Genomic DNA, 23,598 nt, shown 5'->3' on the forward strand with positions numbered 1-23,598 from the left:
CACTTTGTAACAGACATGCTCTTCTTCCCTTAACCCAGGACGTTAAAACTTAGGAGACCCAGGTATTCAATACGATCGCATTCCGCTTCGGTAATGCATGTTCTTCTCCAGGTTGGTCATTGGGGTGTGCAGGACCACGGGCTTGGCAGCTGTTTAGAAGCACGCTTGTTGAAAAGGAGCAGGAGGTTGGGCAACATTAGAACTCCAGTTGTACCAACGTCAGAACCTAGATGATCTGGTCCAGGCCTCTTGTCGCACAGACAGGGAAACCTGGGCGCACGGGGGTTACGTGACTGTCCCAGGGCCCAGGAGGAGCTGCTGCCAGGCGGGCAGGCCTGGATCCAAGGGCTCCTGACACCTGGTCCATACGCAGCCTCTACATTTTAATTTCTGCACTTTCATTGACAACCTACACAAGCACGTTATACAAAAAACTGGAGGGAAAAAGAAAACCTGATCTAAGCTGAGACTGAGAAGCAAGCTCACACCTGGGCATTAAACCACAACAAGTGAATGAACTGGAGAATGTTTGGGAGAAGACATAACAAAACACCAAACTCTCAGACATCTAAATATATTTCTCACGCTGAAATGTCACGTTATCCTTAGGACATGCTAACACCAAGAATGACATACTTGTGAATCTAGTTTTTTATATTATAAACACTGATAAGATGTTGAATTCCCTTTTTATACAGCACCCCAGAAAGCACTCAAATCAGAGAACCTGTCACCTAATGTTTTCTTTAATTAGGCACGTCGGTATTAGCAAAACGTGGACACTCAAAATCAATTTGATAGAAGGAAAAGAGTCTGGATTTTGTATTTGTCAGTTTTATAAGAAACTGGTTTCCTGAAATTATTATCCTATTACTAAAAATGAAGAGAAAGACTGCGAAACACTATCAAATCAATGGCATCTGGAAATGGTGTAAGAGACAAATAATGGAAATTGAGGTAACAATAAAGATAATAATACTGACTAACGAAAACGCACATAACTACTTGCATTTAGTCAGCGGCACTCCATGGAGATGTTGCAGAGAATGTTAACGAAGAAAGGAAGGCACAACAGGGGTTTATGGGACGTGTTCCATGCCCTGCGTCCAGGGAGCACGCAGGAGAAAGCTAAGTGGAATGGGCCTATTGCCCTTGCAAACACAATGCCTGAAGTGTCTTCTCTCCTGACACAGGCCTGGCCTCAGAGAGGCAAAGAACAGTGTAAGGAGGACAGAGACGGCAGAGCAGAGCCTGAGGGGCAGGCTCAGCATGTCTCTTACACACGTCCATCCCAGCGTCTAATCCTGCCGGCCAGTTTTTCACATGAGAAGAGATAATGAAAACAAAAACGAAAAATGATACCCTAAGATAGTTATACAAGTAACTCGATCTTAAATCTATACTACAGATTCTTTTCCAGCCAATAAGTCCCCCATAGCTGTATGGCCTGAAATTCTTCATTCTTCCCGTGTCCATAAAAGCTATTTTTGGAACCCTGAAATGAAGAGGTCAAGTAATTAAGCTAACGGCTCCAAAAGCCAGATTTAGTGAGATTTCAGAACAACTTACTTTAAGCTACTTATTTGGAGATATTGGGGGTGGAGGATGGAATATTCATAACATATATCTGGTTTACAGAAGGGTTTCTGCATACTTCATTGCCAGGAAGGCAGATCGGAGACCAGGTAAGGACAGATGTAGGGAGTGAGGATTAAAATCCTGGTCCCCAAAATGTTTACTATTGTTGGAGGTGGTGACAGGTAGATGGGAGTTCATAATACCAGCTAAGTGGTCCTTGGAGTGTGGCCCCAAATCAGCAGTATCAGCATTACCTGGAACAGGTTAGAAATGCAAATTCAGCCCAGACCTACTGAACCAGAAATTCGGGGGCAGGGGGAGCAAGCCGTCTGGGTTTCCCAAAGCTTCCAGGTGATTCTGATGCTACTCATCTACTTCCTTTTGTGTATGTTTAAGAATTTCATATTTAAAAGTACTTTCAAAAATTCCTGGCTCTATTGACTATTGGCGCTGTGGCCTTGGGGTCGTTATTCAACCTGCACACCCACATCTGGAAATGGGAAAAGTAACAACTTTTCTTATCATTATCACGGGGTTAGTGAAGCATTTCAATACACTGTGCCTGTCCAGGGCAGAAACTCAACCAATGGTGGTCCCAGGAATCACACATAACTGTCATTCCGACACAAGAGAGTTTTAGCCCCTACAATGTACACATGCCTTTGCGGGATGACACACACATTAGCTCATTAAATCTCTCCCCAGCGCTGTATGGTACATCATCACCGTTTCACAGATGAGGCAACTGAAGCTCAGAAGGAGTGCACGAATTACTGAAGGTCACACAGATGGTGACCCTTCCCATAACCCACTGGCAATAAGCACGATGGAATTTCAGAGTTCTAGGACAGGAAACGCTCCCCAATCCTTCTGTTTCCCTTTGTATGAGAACTCAATAACACTGCTTCACACTGTGAGGCCTCCTCAGCCACCACTCAGGGAGGACAGAGTCTGACGCCCTGCTCTCTGCCCGGCTCTGAGACCTGGAAATGGAAGCCACATTGACCGGCTCAGGCTCCATCATCTCACCAACAGACAGGGAAAAGGCAGAGTCCTTTCCTGAAGGATACTCATTTTCTGTCTCAAGAACATTAAAAAAAATCACACCGCAAAATACCAAATCTTCCTGGAGAACCAGGTTTGAAGGGTGGAACACATATTAACGCCATTAGGTAGCACTTAATTTACCAATAAATAGCTCAAGGACATGCTGTTGGCAAGGAAAACCCAACCTTACACTTTTCCACATATAATCAATTTACTGGGACGCTGGTAAAAGGTCACACAATGATTTTTCCAAGTGTACTACAACCATCAAAGGTGACGTTATGGTGTCAGGAGTGGCGGACAGGAAGAGATGGTACTGACGCCAGAAGGGGTGCTGGTAAGAGGGAGAGACAAGGCTTTTGGCTTTGGTCACATCAGTTTGCATGTCGGTACTCGAGTACTCATGTAAAATGTAAGTTAATATGATTTAGGTCAAAAATACTAGAAGCACAGGAGATTTGCGGGGCACGATACCCATATCATATTTAGTCCAGCAGATTCCTCTAGATGCGTCCCTTGTTACTTTTTGGAAGTTCGACACATTTGGATATTGGTGGCTAAAACCTTTGAAGGGGCAGAGGGAAGAATACAGGAGAAGGAGCCTCAGATCAGTCTCTCTTCAGTTTCTTCAACCCATTCTTTGCCGATACGTCCTGCAAAGGGCGACCAGGACCATGCAAATAAGCAGAAAAGGGAGGGGGGGCAGGGGGAGCTGTGACACGATGTCAGATACGGAACACAAAGCAAACAAAACCATGGTTCCTGCTAGGCATAGGCCCCCATTAGTGAAGGATACCGGAGTATAAACTCCAGCTACACTATGGCAGAAATGCTTAATTACTCACCACGCTAGGATAACATGCTAGACCTCAGGAGTGCACAGTCTATGGGAAAATGTGGGGAGAAGGTTTGAAAAGGCTGCTCAGAGGACCTGGCCTGTGAGCTGGGACTTGAAAGATAGAAGAGAATGGTCAGGCAGTGAAGCACACGCCAGGCAAAGGAAGATCAGTTCCAGGTGGGAAGGCACCTCCCGTGGAAGAAGAGTGGGCCCAAGACAGGACACATTTTGGAAGTTGCAAGAGACGAGGCCAGCAAGCAAGTTCAGGGCCAGCCTCATGCCGGCCATGCTTTGCCTTCTCTGCCAAGAGAAGGGGTGTAAGCAGGTTTAAGCGGGAAATGAGTAACAGTATCTGTAATTTGAAAAAAGCGGCCAGGTAGCAGCCCGTTGGAGCACGGAGAGACTGAAGGTAGTAAGTTGACCAGGGCAGTCCTGATAACCTTTGGAGATGATGAATCCAGAGGGCAGACACTACTACTTTCTCCATCTGACAGAAGCACAACCTTGGCTTAGAAATGTCACGGTGTTTCCAAGACACCGTAGCTGGGTCCCCTGACCGTGAGTGCACAGCTCTGCACACTCACGTCTGCTTCCTCCTCAGTAGTAACAACTGTAATAGCAACAGAACTACAGACTGACTCCTCCCCAAGGCCCTCAGGGACACACCTTGTCTGGAAAAATCAAGCACTAAAAATGTCCAGAGCCTCAAAATGTCACTCTAAGAAAAACTTAGGACTAGCTGTATCATATCACGGGGATATTTCAAACTTCTGTAAAGTTGAAGATAAACTATAATTTCTGAGCCTCCGTGGTTCTAAAATTATTCTCAGTCATATATCATCTGTAGGCTCAAGCAGGGGCTTCTTGCCTCTCCTGGGCAGTCTTCTCTGCTAACTCCAAATTCTGCTGCCACTTTTATTTATTACCAGGTTGGTCAACGCATTTCACTTGTGTTACTAACTTACATTGGGTGAAAAGCCAATATCCTTGTTTTGAAGCTGCTACAAATCAAAACCCAAACAATTTTTGGATAAACTGAGCTTAGAATCTAAAACCAAACTCCAGGGTCTTGACCTGACTCCATCAGAGGTTATTCTGGGATCAAAACTAATAATCCTGAAACACGGAGCTTTCACCCCAGAAGAGACCTTAGAGATTTACTACATACGTCTCATTTTACAGATGAGAAAACTTCTGAAGCTGGGGTTGGGTAGGGCCAGGGGAGGAAAGGGTGGTGATCTGCAGATTGAGAGGCAGATATTCAACCAAAGTCTGTCTCTGGTCTCCAAAGCGTTTTCTATGACACCAGCCACATCACCTGCCACCTGTGACATGGTTCTGCTGCCTTGCAGTTAGATGCTACCTGTCAAGGAGTAGAGCACAGTGGGCAAGCGGCAACCTTCTCTAAACACTACAGGGACCACCGTGCCCATTTTACTGATTCAGGAATAAACATTTCCAATTATCCTGGATCACACTGTAAATTTAAAAAAAGAAAGAAATTTAGGGAGGATAATAAGGTATCTCCAGACTCTCAGATATTCCACCAATCTACATCCCTATATATAACTTTCTGGAAAGATAATACATGACATCCAAAATAAGACTGGCTCCCAACACCAATTAATTCTATTTCGTTCGTATTTCCACCTTCTTCAGGCACAACCATCCTTCTCTTTGTTTGTGCTATCAACGACTGTTGTTCTATCATTTATAAATTGGCCTTTCTCAAACAATTTTTAAATGTTCTAAGGGCAGGGAGTTTTATCTTTTCTTTTTCATCTTTATAATCCCCATGCCAAGCATAAGCAAATCGTTTTTAAATAAATTGTACATACACATACGTTTCCAGGTATGGGTTTTGGAAAATCTGACGGAAAACCAAAACTCCCGGCTGTCACTTACTAAATATGTAACTGAGCAGGGTACCTAACCCCTCGGTGCTCAGGGTCCTCACCTGTAAAAAGGGAAACAATAGCACCCACCTTCTAGAATGATGAGGATTAACTGAAATAACATTTAATAGGCTTAAAACAGTGTCTGACACAGAGCAAGGCACTCTGTATATTTTTCCCATTTTATGACTACACCAAAAAAAATTTTAAAAAGAGAACAACTGACATTACTTTGTTATAAAAAACAGTGACCAGCCATTCTGCCTCCCCATTGACGACACACGTGAGAAAAGAAACACACAGGAGCTGGGTGGATTTTCGTGTTCTACCCACTCAAGAAGCCCAGAAGAGAAGAGAGGCTCAGCGTTGTAATGAGACAGGGACATACGTGGTGGAAGCCTTCTCTGGGATAGGTTTCCACGCCGGCAAGGTTAGTGAGTTCACACTGGCCCTATCTGAGCAGGCACTTCCCCAAGATTCCTTCCATGGACCATTCTACAAAGTATGTGTGCAACTCTGGAGGCCTCATTCGTACAAAGCGTTCATAAGAGCAGTGAAGGGCCCCTGTGCCTTCTGCAAAGCAGCACTGAGCCCACCTTAAGCGCTACAAAATGGAGAATGTGTTCTTGCTGAAGCTGGTTGATACTTTAAGTGCCGTCTGCCAAGTGGGAAAGGATGCGTGAGATTAACACTCACCTGCGCCGAGTAAACAATGTGAAAAGCATTTCTGAGGAACAAAGCCCCTGGTTACCCAGACTCTGCTGCTTGTGGAGAGGAAGGGTATTTGTCTTGCTCACCTGTGTCTCCCTGTGCACTATACAGGACGTCTGGCAAATCTCAGGCCTTGTAAATGTGGGCCTAATGAACGAATGAATAAACAAATGAAGGGGAGAACCAAAGAGCACAGTGAAGGTTTGCGGCTCTGCATGAGTAAAATTTCCTGTTTTGTTGCCTGGGACTATGTCACTACGTACAGCTTGCAGGAACTTCTTTCCTGCGCCGCTCAATATTTTAAAAACAAAGAAAGTACTTATTAAATATCACCAATGTAATTAATATCATTAATTATTTCCATACACATCTACAGGGATGCAGGAAAACCTGTTGGGCAGAAGGGCATTGTAACTATAATTTAATGAACTCAATCACAGTCATCTGAAGTCTTACAGGATTTTGACAACATGATCATTGCCCATAAGTTTATACTTCAGGGCTTGTGTCTTAATTCACTTCTGCTATTTCTAGAGCAAAGAGAACTTCAGGGAGAGAAAAGATTTTCCCAGGTAAAGCACCAATTTGTCCAACCGAAGCCCAGTCTCCTCCTTTCTACACCGGCATATATGCTGCCTCCTCACGTTGTCAGCTAAAGTTAATCGTCTGTTCATTCAAATACCACGGGGAGAACTCAGATTCCGTTTTTAACATTTGAAGATCCCAGGAAAAAAACATAAATAGAAAAGGTGTCTTTAAAAAGAAACTTTTCAAAAACTACCTAATAAGTATACCTAACACATGAAAATTCACCTCTTCTCTATTTTCCCCGTCTTTCCGCCTTCAAAATTCCCAGCAGGAGACCTGTGTCCCAGTCCTTACCTGCCAACTCTTGAAAGTAACTCAACAGAAGGACAACACAAACAACATATACCCCAGCCATTTCTGACTCTGAGGTCACACCCTTCTCCTCTAAATTCTTAAGCAGGTACAAAATACTTAGAATGAATTATTTTCAGGGATTACTTTTGAGTTTGGGGGGACAAAAATAGGTATTCTGATGAAAGCAGGGTAACCAACTTGGAGAGATCAAGAATCTCCCGATTACTCCCGTTAGTCATTCACAGCCCACAAAGTCATTTGTCAATGACTATACAATTGTAAGAATTGCAGATAATTAAAAACAAATGGAATAATCATCAACTTATGGTACAGCTACAAACTAGAAGATACAGCCATTAAAAGGAATGGCGTAAATCTAAATATGGTGACAAAGAAAGATGTGTTTAATACGTTCTGGGAGAAAACTAATGCAGAAATCTATAGTACCAGCACACACACACACACACACACACACACACACACACACAGTTATATTTTTATATGCACAGGACATTATAAAGTTTCAGACGCTGCAATGTTCAACTTACAGGCACCGAAAAGTGGGCACTTCTGGAGAGCAAAAGCAAGGGCACTTTATTTTTCCCTCTGTCTACACTATTCAAATTTCTTTTACATGCATTAATTACTTTTATGTTTTCTAAACTATGTAATGTTTCCCCCCAAGGACTGATTGTACATAACTAAAAGCAGCAAAACTTGATTTCAAAATGCCACCTCTTAAATAAAGTTACTTAGACCTAAACGTTACAGACTTGGGGATTCTCACCGAGTGCGTGGGCTACGGACAGAACGAATAGCACTAGAAGAAATAGATTTCATGGCTGTGCTGGGGTACTTTTTAAAAATCATCTTGAAACACAGGTGTACTCCAAGCAGTTCGTGGAATTCTCGTTCGCTGTGGGCAGCGATCCCCTGTAAGGAGATCTGCGCTGGGCAGAGGCCCTACTTAAATATTCTTGCTTCTCTTATCTGATATTAGCTCTTTTTATCTTGCTTACCCCCATGGAAGAAGAGAAACACTAGCAGATAAGAAAAAGTGTCTGGCTGTATCACTGTTACCTTCACCTCTCCCTCACAGCTCTCCCTGCAGGCGCACAGAGCCAGAGCTCCCCACGCTGCCAGAAGCTTCTGGGCCCTGATGAGCACCCCCGCCAGGTGCAGCTACAGCAGCACAGCCTTATCCATTACAGTGGGGGGAATGGGGGGCAAAAAACAAAACTCCCCATGGAACTGCCTGGAGTGAGATTTGACCTAAATAAACAACTGGGATATGAGGGGCCAATTTTTTTTTTTTTTTTTTTTTTTTTTGAGCACTAGAAAGAAAAATAAGTTTTTTAAAAGTCACTGTGGAACTAAAACAAAAATCACGCAGCAACCTTCTATCGTGTATTTAATCCTCTGGACAAATATTTTTACATATCTGAAGAATCACTGACAAAAGATTTTTAAGAAGATTCACAAGGGAACCCAAACCACACAACTTCCTCCAAGAAATCATAAGCTACATCAGCTGGGAGTTTTAATGAATTAAATTTATATAGCATGTAAGCGGCTCAAACTACTCAATTCATAAACGAACTGTTATGCTAGCTGAAAGGAATCCAAGATAATGAATAACATCGCTAAACAATATACCAACGTGGGGACATAAATCTCTCAGATGAAAATATGCAGTGAAAAAGTCCATCATACTTGACTTTCTCAGTTCATGGTTAGCAACATAATTTGGAAGGTAATACAATATAAGGCAGTCTCATGTGTCACAGAGGAATGCAGTTTAATTCAAATCCAATCCAGTTTAAGTTCAGATTCTTAAAGACATTAATTGAAAATTAATTAACCAAACACTTTATGATAACAGCAGCTGGACCTCTGTTTTAAAAAAAAACACTATATAAAATTGCTAAGGATTTGTTTAACAATCCCTTTAACAGATCGTTTGAAAGGTTCAATTGTTCCCTCTGCAGTGCCTGTTGCTGGTTTTCTGCAGTTTGCTTAAAAAATTTATGTGCCTTTATTGTACTAAAGAAATTCCAAGAGAGAAGCACAACCTACTCACTGATGGTAACACAACCATTTTTCACATTCCTCCCTTACAAAGTCAACCGAAACACTTGAATCTATCCAAACTGCTATGAGTCTAGCTAATGTGAAGAACAGAAACATTTCTCAATTGGTTCAAAGTTTAGCTTTTTTCTTACGCTGTTCAAGGCAAACCTGTTAAAATGAGTGAGTGAATGAGAACATGCGTAACTTCGACAGTTAATGTTCCTTAAAAAACCCTCCAACGTCATTTTCCACATTTTCACAATAACAAATACATCGTGTAAACATGTTCTAATTTTGCAAAGGACATCTTTTTCAACCCTATAGAAGGCAATTAAAATGTGCCTCTCTGGGTGCACATCTGGCAACACTGCAGCTAGGTGGGACATCATTTTAAACAATACATGGTTGTTCTGTACAAAGAAGCCTCCTGGAAGCCACGTTCACCCACGAAATATCAACATACCTTTCCTCACAAAGAAGAATGAAAGTAGAACGGAAGACAATCTACAGGAAAGAAGGGAGAGGAGAGTTCACAAGAGACAGGCAGAGCAAGCTGTAAAATCAAAGCGAGGGCAAGAAGCACTAAACGCTCACACACGAGCAAAGCCCTGCGTGGGAACAGCAACAGAAACGCTGTGGGTGAGCCCCTCTTACCAGCACTGGCACTGGGCTCTCTGCTTCCACTTCTCCCTGAACTGCATCCTTTCGTTGCAGGGGAGATTCGATCACCAGCTCCTTTTTGACACTTCTACTACTTGTCCTGCATTTATCAGCCTGCATTCTCGGCTGAAAACGCAAGTCAGAAAGTCTGCAACTTGGACAGCTGCGAGTCCCTGGCTGTGTAAGGCACACACATGCCCGTGGTCAGAGGGAGGAGAGGAAGCTGGCTTCCCAGGCACAAGTGGTCAGCCCCTCTAGCTGGGTCCCCAGAGCCCGCCAGGGTGGGAGGGCACGCCAGCAAGGGCCAGCCTCCAGGGGTGTTACTACTGCTCGGAAAATGGGAGGTTCCCACTCACTGGCCAAAGGAAAACAAACCCAGAACTGTACAATACACAGTGTACTGCCTCTCCAGTAAAGAGCGGCCCCATTGTGTCGGCTCCACATGGCGTGGGCCAAATCGACCCGAATCAAAATAGTGCAGTGTTTAAGAGGAAACCAGTCACACAGTTCGGCTCCTTCACAATTACTTCACATCTAAAGCTCATGTGGCTGGAGAGACAGCTAGGTCGTCTGCGTGTTCTAAAATTCTTACCATTTCTGGTGAGAAATGTTATGGCTAAACACCAAAAGCTTGGCTGATGATCAAAGCCAGGAAGAGCAACCAGCAAGGGGTTCCACAGCCTGCACCTTGCGGCTGCAGGTGTAAAGAAAAAGTCTCCCTACATGTAAAACTTAATTTATCGATTATTTTGTGCTGAAAAGTCAAGGTCATCAAACATTTTCCTGGGAAACCACGTATCATGGTAAATGCTCTTGTTAAACAGAATACTACCTTAAGTCCATCAACAGGGACGAGGTACTGAGAGGCTCACAGTAAAAAATATATGGCAGGGTTATCTCTCCCTTCAAGCAGCGTCAGAGCTAGTTGAGAAGGCAAGATGGACAGACATCATAAGTGACGGATTAGCATACTTAACAGGTTTACACAGAGCACAGGAACGTAGCTGCCTCACCATCCCCTGGTTCAATGGTGATCGCACCCAAAATGTGATTTCCCCAAAGCCTGCTATTTTATATTACTTCCTCACTAGAACAGTGGAGTGATTTTTAAATCACTTTAAAATCATTTCCTAGGGAAAACAAAAACAGAAGTGTTAAGGGATTTATTTAAAAAATCACATGGAAAATGGGCACGAAGATGGTATTAAATATTCATCTGCACTTTCTGGGCGGCTGCAGCACTTCTCCCAGTTAGTCACTGATTTCCCTGAAATCAGAGAGGATTTGGTAATAGTTGATAATAGAATTTGTAGTAGAAGTAAAAAAAATGGAACTAGGTGTCACTTAGCAACAACAGGTGCATTAAGGCACACTACCCAGGGAAATATATAAACTGTTATGTAAGATACAGGTACAAGTCTCCCACTTTCTAGGCAAAGTAACTGAGGCTGAGTGGGCGGGGGGGAGGGGCAATAAGGGAGCCAAGATGGCACCCTATGCCCACCTGTTCTCCTTCCCACGAGGGCCTCAGTTGCTTAAACACCAGGAATCCTGAGTGTGGATATTAACTGTGTAATGAGTCACAAGGATTCAATGAGTCTATTAAAAAAATTAGCAGTTTCTGTAACTTTTTTTTAAACTACCAATTTCTCAACTGAGGGTAATCTTTCAGGGGACATATAAACTCACCAAATCGGTGTTCCAAAATAGTATGATCTATGAATTTTTAAAAAATCTATCTTTGTAAAGTTACAAGAGGATAGGAAAGAGCCCAAAGAGCCTCAGTTACATAAATACAGAACTGAAATAACAGTTAAATCAACATTTACAAATGTCTGATAAATCAGAGGAGGCAAGAAAGGATCAAGCCACAAGCACTAAATAGACAAACGGAGCCTCAGTAAAGTACAGTATAATCAACAACTTGAAAACCTTTTAGAAATGGCCCCAGAAGTTCTAAATAGCCCAGTTCTTCCTCGCACCGCCAACATCATTAAGCCACCAGAAGTTCTGGACTTTAAGGAGAGAAATGCGATCCTATTTGTTGGGTCAAAAAACCCTGACATTCTGTAAGTAATGAGAAGGAACTTAAAAAGTTATTTATTTTATGAAACTAGAGGTGCTTGCTGTGTCCCAAGCCCTGTGATAAATAATAACTTATTTAATCTTCCTAACAATAACATGGTTATTCCCATTTTACAGATGAAGAAACTGATGCACAGAGATGTTATGTATGTGCAGAAGGTCAGACAGCAAGCAATTTGGATCCAGTGTACGCACTCTTAACCATGCTACCATGCTGAACCAGTTGTCTATTTCAACTATGCCAACTGCTGAAAAGCAGAAATATATAAAAGCTACTGATCAGCAATTAGATGAAGACAGCATCTGAGTTTAATCCCATTGAGGTAAAAATGGCATAGCACAGTGCCTGGCACATAGTAGATGTTAATGGCAACTACGGTTGTTGCTGTTCTTATTGCAATCTGAAGAAATGGACCTGAGTCTTAAATTCAGGACTTTGACTATGTGATCTAAAATGACAATTCCACCAACTGTGTTGCTTCAACACATTACAAAGCGCTTTGGCAATTTAACGCAACTGTTCTTCCCTCTTTGCAGCTCAGCTATGACAACTGCCTTCAGTCATTTGAACCCCCTGTGTTCGTGCCATGAGAGGTATTTTCTTCTTGAAGTTTTTCTATATTTTTCAAAATTTTAGCAGTGAATTTATATTTCTTTTGTAATCAAGGAAAAAATTTTGAATTGTCTCTGAGTTTCCAGGTAGCCAGGACCGAAAAGCAAACATGACCAGATGCCTTTCTCATGGCATAATTATCAATATCATAATTATCAATTATCAATATCATCAAAAGAAGACAACACACCAAGCTGTAAGCACATAAATTTTCAAAAAAGTTTCTCACATGGAGATTTACATGAAAGGGGACTGATTAATGTAATAGACTAGGTTCTCAATATGTTTATAGGAAATGCAGCAGCCAGATTCACACAGCTTTCTCACCACCAACTCCGAGAATTATACTGAAATCACAGATAAACAGACATCTAGTCTACCACCTTTGAGTGGGTCCAACTTATGGAAGAAGGAAATGCTCACAACCTAGAGCACTGAAGAAACCATTGTGAGCCTTCCTGCTGTATAACTTCTTGGGCAACATGAGGTGTCTTGGTTCTGTTCCGCTCGTTTAGGACAGACCAACACTTTAGAAATCTGACCGTCAAGGAGAGTCACGTGGTACAGCATTTAACTCCAGAACCTAAACCTCCTAGTAGGATGTGGTTTCTCTAGGGGGTTCATAAAATAGATATCTGAGGCCATGAGAAAGGCATCTGGTCAGAGCAGCCACAAGAGGAAATGCCATCTTAGAAGGACAGGAAATAGGTGGCCAAGGTTTCCTTTGCAACATTTCAAAGAACAAGGTATGGGCTGGACCTCTCGATTCAAATCCACAAACATTTACTGAGCTTCTGCTATCCAGCAACCTCAAGTTCTTTCACACACTAACTTGTTGAACTCTTACAATAACAAACGCATCAACATATATTAAGAATAATGAGCTTTACAGCTAAAACAGAATGGAGGAAACGCCGTGGGGAAGGAGGAACATTTCAGAAGTAGGATGGAATGAATGCTTCTATATATGGGTTTCAGGCCTCAGATTTTAATAGGCGTACAAATTATTATATGGGTTGGGTACAAAACCATGAAAACTATAGGAAATTTAAAGAATTTTCCAAGGGCAATTGTTTTGCTATAAGGAAGACTAACTTTAGACTCTAAAATCCCTACTTCCCCCCCCACACACAAGATGAAGTTCCATCACATTCTGAAAAGCCAGAAGCTGTAGGCCGTATCACCCAGAGGACTCCTGTGCATGTCTCAGGACCCAGTTTAAATATAACATTCCTTACAGAACTTCCTTTGAACCTTCTGGCCAGAATTAATTAGCTCCTCTGCTGTTAATCCTCTGGGTATTACTTTTATTTACCTCTATTTAGAAGCTTTTCACAGTCTACCTTTTATTAAGTTTGTACGTGTCATCCTCTTTGGTAAGACTATAAATTCACGAGAGCCAGGGACTATATATAAACCACCTTTGAGTCTCTAGTATCTTGAGTACTATAAGCACTCAGAACATATTTGCTGAATTGAATGCTTATGTCAGTTTAACCCTAAAGTGAAATTTAGGAGTTGTACTATGCAAACATTTTCACTTGTTAATGGCCCAAATTAAGGCAGAAGCATTTAAATGTTCATAAACTGAAATCCAACAGAACATTTACCAATAATTATAATGTTCCTTTTCCCAGCTAAGAACATGTTACTCTGCATAACTTACAAGACATTTTTTGAGACAAATATACACTGGGAAACAGCAGAACTGAACCTTTAAGAAGTACAAATAAACTTGTTTTTAGTAATGAATTATATAAAATTTGAAACTGCATTTTGCTATAGATAATAATTATGTAAGGAATAACCATACAAGGAATAAACATCAATTAACTCATGGAATTTTTTTACTTATCAGGGGCTCTTGGCATATCAGAAAAATGTTTAATATATAACAATTAACTTTATAGGCAAATTTATATATATATATGCCTTTAAAGTATGTGTAAAGTATATTTAAATATACAAAGTACATGTATACACACATACACATACTTTGAAGTAGAGACTTAGATATCTATCTAAATAGCTAAATGTTAAATAAATACACACATATATTTACATCTCTACTCCAAAGTAATACTTTTCCCGTGTTCTGAGAAAATTTGAAACAGTAAGTATAAATTATTGAGAAAAATTACAAAAAGCAGCAAATGACTAAATATTTTCCACAGTGTATTGTTGTTACTGGTCAGCTTGCTGGCCAAAGAAAAGAAAAGGTGTCAGGAAAATGATCTGCCCTTCTGAGAAAAACAAAAATATGGTACAAAGAAGGCAGAAGAAGTAGCAAAACAGAACAGTAGAGGATTAGAGGCAACGTATGCAGGGAGCACAGTAATAAATAGTTACCGTAGAGATGGGATAGAGTGATAAAAACAGAATAGATGTAGGGCAGGTGGAGGTGGGAGAGGAGAGAAGGTCTCTACATCAGACTCTTGAGGCCTGTTAAAAGAGTTAATACCCCCCCCCCAAAAAAAATGCATTCTGATATAAAGTCTGATGCTCACCTCATTTTTGTCATTAGAGATTTAACCCAATAATCAAATGGAATACACATTATCATCCAGTCTAGTGTTTCTTAGCCTGGAATCCAAGCCTGAACTTGTGGGAAAAGTGGTCCATGAACCTTCTAAAATTACATTCAAAATTCTGTGTGCCTGTGATGTTTCTGAGGAGAGACGTCTAGAGTTTATCCGGTTCTTAGTGAAGTGACCAACAGAAGATGCTCCACTCACAGAATAAGGAAACTGAGGTCCCGAGAGCTGGGCTAGAGAGCCACCCAAAGTTGCAGGACACAAAGTTCTTCACTTTAGCAGGTTCAATTCTATTTAAGTAGAGATAACAGCAATTCAAACACCAAGTGCCCGTTAAATGAAAAAGCATTAGATGGCAATCAACAGTGTCAACACCTGCTTGTTAATGGATGGCCAGGTGGGCAAATGGGTCATCAAGGGAAGCCCAAAGCCCAGCAGACAGCTCAAGGCCAATAAAGTATAACTCCAAAACAGAACAAATCATATAACCAATAAAAATGATGTTTGGGGGAACTTTTAACGACATTGAGAAAATGCCCACGATTATACATACACACAGGCTGAAAAAAAACAAATGACCTCTGATATGTGAGACTATGAGTGATTTTTCCCCCTTCCAAACTCTTTTGTTTTCCAAGTTTTCATCAAAAGCATTTATCACTTCTATAGTCAGAAATAAATGAAAACACTAGATTACTAGATAACGGTATAGACAAAGCTCACACTGAGGTTTTAGTCCCCACTAAGCCCTTCAACAGGTGGGTGATATTACAAAAGTAACATCTCTGGGTCCCACAAACTTCACCTGTAAAATGAAGGACTTTAACCACAAGATCTTTCCAGCTCTACCTGTCTATAATATTAACTACTAAAATTCCACTTATTGATGACATTTGGGGGGAAAACAAACCACCTCAACGGAATGATAAACATTCCAAAATCACATTGCCCTACCACCCACAAAGACTAAAAAGTGGATCTATTTCTAAACTGTGTCCGATCCTCATTTCCAACAGAGCAGGAGCAGAGCCGAGAGGCTGGGAGACGGGAAGAGCTACAGGATGTTCTGTTGGTGAAGAAGGGAGTCAGGGGACAGGCCCTCACGAAGGCTCTATTTTCAGGGGAGGAAGCTAAGACAGGGAAAGTCCTTCCACTTCTGGAGACAGCTCTCTGGTGTTGGCTGTGTGGATTTAGGACAGCGGCTTCACCTCTCTGGGGGCCCTGTTCCCTCATCTGGATCAGGATGTTTACCATTACAACCCTGATTAGATTCCGTTCATTCTCAAGACCAAAGAGGACAATGGATGTGTCCCACTGTGTGAAAGAACCCTGCCTGAAGCCACAAATGTTCCAGAGGCTTCTCAGTAAAGACACCCTTTCCCTGCCCCCATTTTTCCATAGCCTCTATCACCATCTGGCATTCTCTATTCTATTTTTCTTATTTAATGTCTTTCTAACCACAATTTAAAAAAAAGAGGCTTTGTGAAGGCAGAGATTTTTGAGTATTTTGTTCGCTGCTCTATTCCCAGGTCCTAAAACAGGGTAGGGACTCAAAAAATATTTCTTGAATGAATTCACCGCAGGGTCAGGATCCACTCAGTCTAGATATAGAGCTCTTACACCCTGGACACCAATAGTTTTTCTGTAAAACTGTCAATTTATTTTAATCACAATAACGATAATTCAGCCAGCACTGTCAATTATTCATTTTAGAGATGGAAATTTACAAAGCCAAGGAAAACATGATGTGCCTGGGATTTTTCTCAGGAAAGGAAACTCCCAGATTGAGTTACCAAAACCCAGCCAGTCGCACAGACTCAGCCTTGACGAGAGCTGTCCCTGCGTGTTTTACCTCCCCATCAGCAAGTACTCGGGGGACAGGTGGTGATTATGTACTGTGTACACAGCAGGCAATCCATAAATGTTTGCTTATAGAATAAATGATGAAACTGCCTCATCTTGGTTTGATTGATCACAAACCCAAGCCTCACAGGAGTAGAATTTTCTAACTTTCCTTACTACACGACACGTGTTGAGCTTAAGGGCCAGAGAATGGATGCCTGGTGAGAAAAACAATCAAAACCTTTTTTTTTTTTAAAGCATGCAAGTTTTTCTTCCTAAATAAAACGCCTCATTCAATTATAAATGGAAGACAAATGTTCATTCTTTCACTTCTCCCCCCATCCACCTCCCAAAGCAACCTAATGTAAAAGCAAATAACCACCCTCCAAGTTTCTGGGTTTTGTAAATCTTTATTTGTGCATGTTAACTTACTTGCAGCAAGTTCGATCAGTGTTTATAAAGTACAACTTCAGTGGAGCATCTAGATTTATAGACGATAGAGATGGGACTAGCTGGCAGAGGTCGCAGGGCCCTGAGCACTCCCAGGTGTCAGCATTCACGGCCATCAGCTACCTAACATGGGAGGAGAGAGGATGGGCCTCCAGGCAAATGCTGCACACCTACTTTGGCAAAAGGAAACCGCCCCAGGCTACCAGGGGAAAGTCCACTAGGAGGAAATTTAGGAAAGGGGGTTACTCCCCCCTAGAACCTCTGGCTTAATTTAGCTTGAATTTAAAAGACAGTGATCATTTACAATAACACGGATCCCCTAACAATAATTGGGAAGTCCCCTCTTTTAAGAAGCAGTACATTATGTCCCTTCCATAAGATGAACTCATCAGCAGCAAAGATGAGGTATCCCTTCTCATCCTGCTGCCTAAACGAAAGCCTTCCACTTCTTCCCAGCTCATTGTGACTGATTTCCTATGTGAAATTAAGAGACTGCCAAGGAATAGAGAACAAAGCCAGAGTCTGAGGGGAGTTCAACATTATTCCTAGGCAACACATCCTGACAAGTCACACTTTCCCCCGAGTGCCTGTAAAAATATGCACTAAACTGAATGATCTTCTTCACAGATATGCTACAATCAAGGTGACCAGAGTTGGAGATACAAAAAGGGTAGGCGGGGAGGGCGACTGTCAAAGGAGGCCATCCAAGCTTCCCTTCTCTTCGCTGCCAAATCAAAACACACACATCCTGTAACTCAGAAACCAATGACGGGGCTGGTGGTGATAGTGATGGGTATGGAGCTCCAGCCGCCTTTGGTCCTTTACGAAAGCTGTTGAACAGTCCAATGTCACTTCTGTTCCATTTCTAAAGTATTACACAGTGCAACACAATAGGCCTCAGCTTTCCCCTCTCAAACAAGGGGGGGAAACTCTTCCAGGAGAAGTGTGGTTTAAAAAAAAGAGGGTGATGTTTAATCAAGCTCTGAAAACTGGAACACCAGTGGCTGTGAATATTCCACTGGCCCGTCCACAAAGACAGGCCAGGTCTTAAAGTCTCTTATTGATTCAAAAATATCAGGTTCAATAAATACAAAATAAATGAGGCTTCCAATGTTACATAAAGGCACACACTTCCATTTGCCAAGACCTCAGTCTAGAAATCAATACTTATTTATTGTTTTTCATTGCAACCATCACACAGGAATTTCAACACAGAAGGGGAGAGGAAAGGGAATAGAATGAATGACTTGGGTGTGGTAGAGGTGGGCAAGGAAAACATTTCCCCTACTGCGTGCTAAGCACTTGACACGTATGCTCATTTAATTCAGCTCATTTAACCCTTACAATAATAGCATTATAATTAGATATTTTTGTTTATTCAGACTGATGTTCTTATCAATTAAATAGCTTAACCTAAGTTCACATCGTTTTTATACTTTGGAGCTATGTTTTAAAATTAAACTTAAACCTGGTAGTTAAATAGGTCAGAATATTTTATTTCCCTTCTGAAGATGTATCTCTTTAGGGGAGCCACAAAGAGTATTGAAGACTTTTCTAAAGCCCGAAAATGTTAGAATGAAAGATAACAGGAAATGAAAACCAAAAGTTAATATTAATAGTGGTTGTGTACAAAATATGGGACAAAGGCTTTTATATTCCTTGCTTTCTACCTATCTATATTTTTTAAAACTTTCCCTAATAAGCATGAATTACTTTAAACTAAACACTTTAAAAAAATTTTTAAAGCCATTTACTACTAGTGGCAAATTTTAAAAAATGATGTCCACAAAGTAATGACTATACATACGGTGCTTCCTACAGGGCCAGGACTGGCGGAAAGTGAGGCATTGGATTCAGCAACAGAATCTAAGAGAGAGCTAAAAACTCAGTAATCAAGATAAATAAAATTTAAAGAAATACTCAAATGAATATCAAAATTAATTCCCCCCAAAAAAGCCATGATACACAAATCAAAACTTGAAATAAAGATAGGATCATTGTTACTGATTTTTTTCTTTTTTCTTTTTTTTTTCTTTTTTTGCCTCAGGTTCCAAAACAGCTCTACTCAGCTTGGGCTTTCTCTCGCCAGGCACTGTGACAAGCAGTATATTTATTCCTCCACCAACCCTGAGATGTGTACTCTTATTTTACAGATGAGGAAACTAAGGCACGGAAGTTAGGGAATTAGTCTAAGGTCAGATAACTAGTTCAAGGTCACAGAACCGTTATGTGAATAAACAACTTTAAACAGATTAATAGAAGGTCGTTTTTACTTGCCTTGACCATACAGATAAAATCAACATCTATTTTTAAAACTGGTCTCCACGTGACCAGGTCTTCAGATGTCATCGACAAGTTAAAAGATTTAAAGCTCAAGCTCAACAGAAGTTCTTTCTCACAAAATTAAGTAATACAGGGGCACTTTGGGCAAAGGACCAAAACCTCACTCTATTGAAACCTTTTTGTTTTATTTTATTGTTCACAGATAGGTGAAACCTCCTGATGGTTCAAAGCCTAGAACAGAGTGAGGGAAAGAGGAAATGCAGAAGGAAAGGCAAAGACTTTCCTCTCATTTTAATTCCCCAAGGAAGGAAGGAAGGAACAAACAGTAAAACCTGGAGATCTGGCTCCCAGGGCAGGGCAGGGCAGCCTCCGCGTGTGCTAAACTGTGATTACTGGCCTGTGACTACCCCTCACCCTGTGGCTTCAGGGTAACACAGCACGCAGACCCTCTGCAGTCTCCCCTGCCCGCCTCACCACCCCTGCCCCAAGCCTCCTGCACAGAGTACCGACTGCATTGCCTCCTCACACCTTACCTTCTTGCCTCCAGAAATGCTGTGTCAACTTGGAATGTTCCCCGCTACCACCTCCTGATCTTAATCTGTTAAATGCCTGCTCACCTCTGTGTTATACTGACTCCAGGACCCCCACTCCGAACTTCTGAATTAAAACCTTGAGCAGAGACCCAGGGATCTGCATTTTTCACAGCTCCGCAGCTGATACCTACGCGGCAGGCTTCCATTTATTTCTATCTGAGAATCATGAAGTTAATTGAATAATTTAAAAGGTACAGGAAGAACACCCACGATGTTTAAACCCAGATCCAATACAAGGACATACCTGGGAGCCCATATCTGCATCAGTAGGACAGAGATGACTATATTTGGCTGACAGTTGAAGGTGGCGTGGGGATGAGGCCAAAAAGTTTACTATCCTCCATGAGACCTTATTAGCCTTATTGAAAATGCCGTGGCAGGTTTCGACTCATTAATGACTAATTGTTTGTATTTAGCTGGACTTTTTGGACAAATATAACTTTGTGGATGGGTTCTTCTACCAGAATTACCCTTCACCCACCTTCCTTGCTCTTTCTTCCCCCCACCCCCACCTCTGCCAAAAAAAAAAACCCAAACAAACAAAAAAAACGCCTTTCTAGTCAATAAGAAAGGCTCTACAAAGCAGGATAAGCGTCACACATCTCTCAGATATTTTTAATGGTGGGATCACGTACTTAAACACTTGCTTAGCAGTATACTTTCCTAAAGAGGGTGTGGAACAAAATCAACCCTAGGTTTTATTTCCTTGAATCCCTTCACAAACACCTTACCGATTTGCCAGCTGAGTTACCAGCTCTCATTCAAGTTCACAGTTGTGACCTGTGTCCCTAACTGAAAGCAATGAAGCAATCTGTTTAGAGAAAGGCAACGTGCGTCTCTAAGGATTTCCTTTCTCTCTGCGAAAGAGGGATAAGATGCCAAGGCTACATCCTCCATATGCGTCCTCCACAACTCACTGCAATAAGGCCAGTAATGAGAAAAGAATACCCCTACCCCAAATGACAGGCGTAATGTGCAATTATTTTCCTTTTAAGTAGCATCTCTTACTCCGATTACACATTGGACTGATACAACTTTCACGAGCTTTCCTAGTCCCTGATTTAGGACTTGAAGAAAAGCCACTAAAATAAACCAAAAAAAAAAGCCTTAAACACGTTTTGTTTGGCAGCATTTTTAAACTGAGACTATGTTAACACTTACCCCAACCTCCCATTTTGAAATAACTGTGGCATATACGACAATAAGTGTTCATTAATTTAGAGAGAACATAGGACTTCTAGATTTACCGCAATAGAGTTAAATCCACCAAAAGTGTCGACAGAACCAGCTCCCTAGAGCTGATATGCAACCTCCAAATCTCCACTTGTGTGGGGGACACATCAAATAAGGACATCAAACTATCCGATGGTCCAGTTCTTTTCAGAGCAAACTTTCTGCAATTCAGTGATATATATTAGTGCCACAGTTACTGGGCTTGTTTTATCCTTCTGCTCTGACACTAATTTTGTCATACTCTGTGCAATCAGCACTTATTATAAAAGGACAACATCTTAGGAACTTTCACTACGTAGTCAAAGGAGCGAAGAGGAATGCGCTCCCATATTCATGTATCAGCTCCCGACCTGCCCAATCACTCAGCAAATACTTCTTAACCATAGTGCACTGTGCAGGACTGAGAGGTAAGAAACACACAGAAATGAGACATAAGAAATGCACAGTCAGCAGGGGAGTAAGCTGGAAGGATAGAAAGGAGGGATTTCAATATCAGGTGTGGCGAGGCCCTGCTGAACAAGAGCTGTCCAATATGGTAGCCACTAGTCACATGGGGCTATTGGACACTTGACATTTGTCTGGCCTCTGAGACATGCTCTAAATGAAAAATACACCCTGGACTTCAAAGGCTTTGTATGAAAAAAAGAAACTAAAAAAACTTAATTCATAATGTTTGTTGATTCTGTGTTGAATAACACTTTGAATATACCAGGTTAAATAAACTATAGCATTAAAATTAATTTCATCTGTTTCCTTTTGCTTTTTTGAATGCAGCTTCTAAAAAATGTAAAATTACGTATGTGGCTGGCATTGTATTTCTACTGGACAGTGCTGGGCTAGCTGCTCCCCAATCCTGTTTCTTCTTCCTGGGCAGACCACATTTCCCAAACTCTCTGACAATTGGGTTGAAACTATGTGATTGGGTTCTGGCCAAAAGAATATTAAAAAAATGAGGTAGCAAAGTCCAGATGCAATTATCACAAGGTGCCCCGTCATGCCAGCGCTCTCTCCCTCTCTACTAGTGGGCCTGCTGCAAGCAGAGGTCCCAGCCTCTGAGGAGGTCCTGGGCAAGGGAGAAGCCGGGGATGTAAGGAAACTAGATTCCTGAGTCATTACAGGCCAGACCACCCAGTGCATGACCAACAGGATCTTGTCACAAGTGAAAGATAAACACTTCGAGTGTTAAGCGTTTGCCATTTGGTTACAGCAATGAAAGTACTTTGCCTAATTAATACGTAGCCTAATTTGACAAGAGGGATGGTCACCTGCTCAACAGTTGTCAGGATGAGGGTCAGAGCTGCGGTGCCGCGTGAAAGGTGTTGTCTATATGCGGTGCTTCTCAAGCTCCACGGTGGCGGCATCACTGAGTGCTTGTGAACACACAGGCTGCGAGCCCTCTTCTAATCCTCTCTAGGATGAGCCAGCTAGGGAAGGAGGTCTGTGTGAGAACACTGGCCCTGTGGGCACCCAGGTACCCCACTGCCCCCCAGGTCCTCCTCTGAGCGGCTCTCAGTCCACCGTCAGCGCAGGAGGTCTGGAGCACAGCTGAAGATCTGCATCTCCAACAAGCTGCAGGCTGACGTTAGTCCAGGGAGCAACACCCTGGAAAGCAAAGTCTTAAAGGATGAGCAAGATTTTGTCAAGCACTGAAGAGAACAAAAGGTACACAAGGGAAAAGGAACTACCGTGTTTCCCCGAAAATGAGACCTAACCGGACCATCAGCTCTAATGTGTCTTTTGGAGCAAAAATTAATATAGGACCAGATTTTATATTATATTATATTATATTACATTATATTATATAAGACCCAGTATTATATCATATTATATTATATTATATTATATTATATTATATTAATTATATTATATTATATTTATTATATTATATTATACCCAGTATTATATATTATATTATATTACATTACATTACGTTATATTATACCTGGTCTTATATTATATTAAAATAAGACCGGGTCTTATATTAATTTTTGCTCCAAAAGATGCATTAGAGCTGATGGTCCAGCTAGGTCTTATTGTCGGGGAAACACAGTATCATCTACAGAAAAGTTTGGAGGGCTGGAAGAGCATGGTGTGTTCAGGGAACAGCAAGATTTTGATGAAGAAGCGCCACTGGGCTGGGAAAGGAGTCTGGGGAGACAAAGGGAGAAAGGTAGACTTATATTCAGCAGTCAGGAGTTCGAGAAAATTCTGCCTCTTCAGTGAGAACTTTAAAGCAGAGCTTTCCTTTCCACAGCATATGCAGTAATAAAAATAATTACTCTAA

General features: G+C 41.6%; 1 protein-coding gene across 34 annotated transcripts in view; it reads right to left on the reverse strand.

Annotated features, from left to right (window-relative positions):
• Positions 1-23,598, reverse strand: part of DOCK9 (dedicator of cytokinesis 9) — a 256,028-nt gene that overhangs the window by 146,646 nt on the left and 85,784 nt on the right. For 10 of the 34 annotated variants that reach the window (XM_074329469.1, XM_074329475.1, XM_074329461.1 and 7 more), the window contains exon 1: positions 9,676-9,937. The exons of the other annotated variants lie outside the window; for them this stretch is intronic. In XM_074329469.1, the coding sequence (XP_074185570.1) occupies positions 9,676-9,801 (126 nt within the window). In that variant the 5' untranslated portion in view covers positions 9,802-9,937. Of the gene's footprint in view, positions 1-9,675; positions 9,938-23,598 lie in introns of those variants that run through there. 34 annotated transcript variants of the gene reach the window in all.

Source organism: Rhinolophus sinicus, linkage group LG04, assembly GCF_036562045.2.
Source record: "Rhinolophus sinicus isolate RSC01 linkage group LG04, ASM3656204v1, whole genome shotgun sequence".
In the NCBI taxonomy this organism is placed as follows: Eukaryota; Metazoa; Chordata; class Mammalia; order Chiroptera; family Rhinolophidae; genus Rhinolophus; species Rhinolophus sinicus.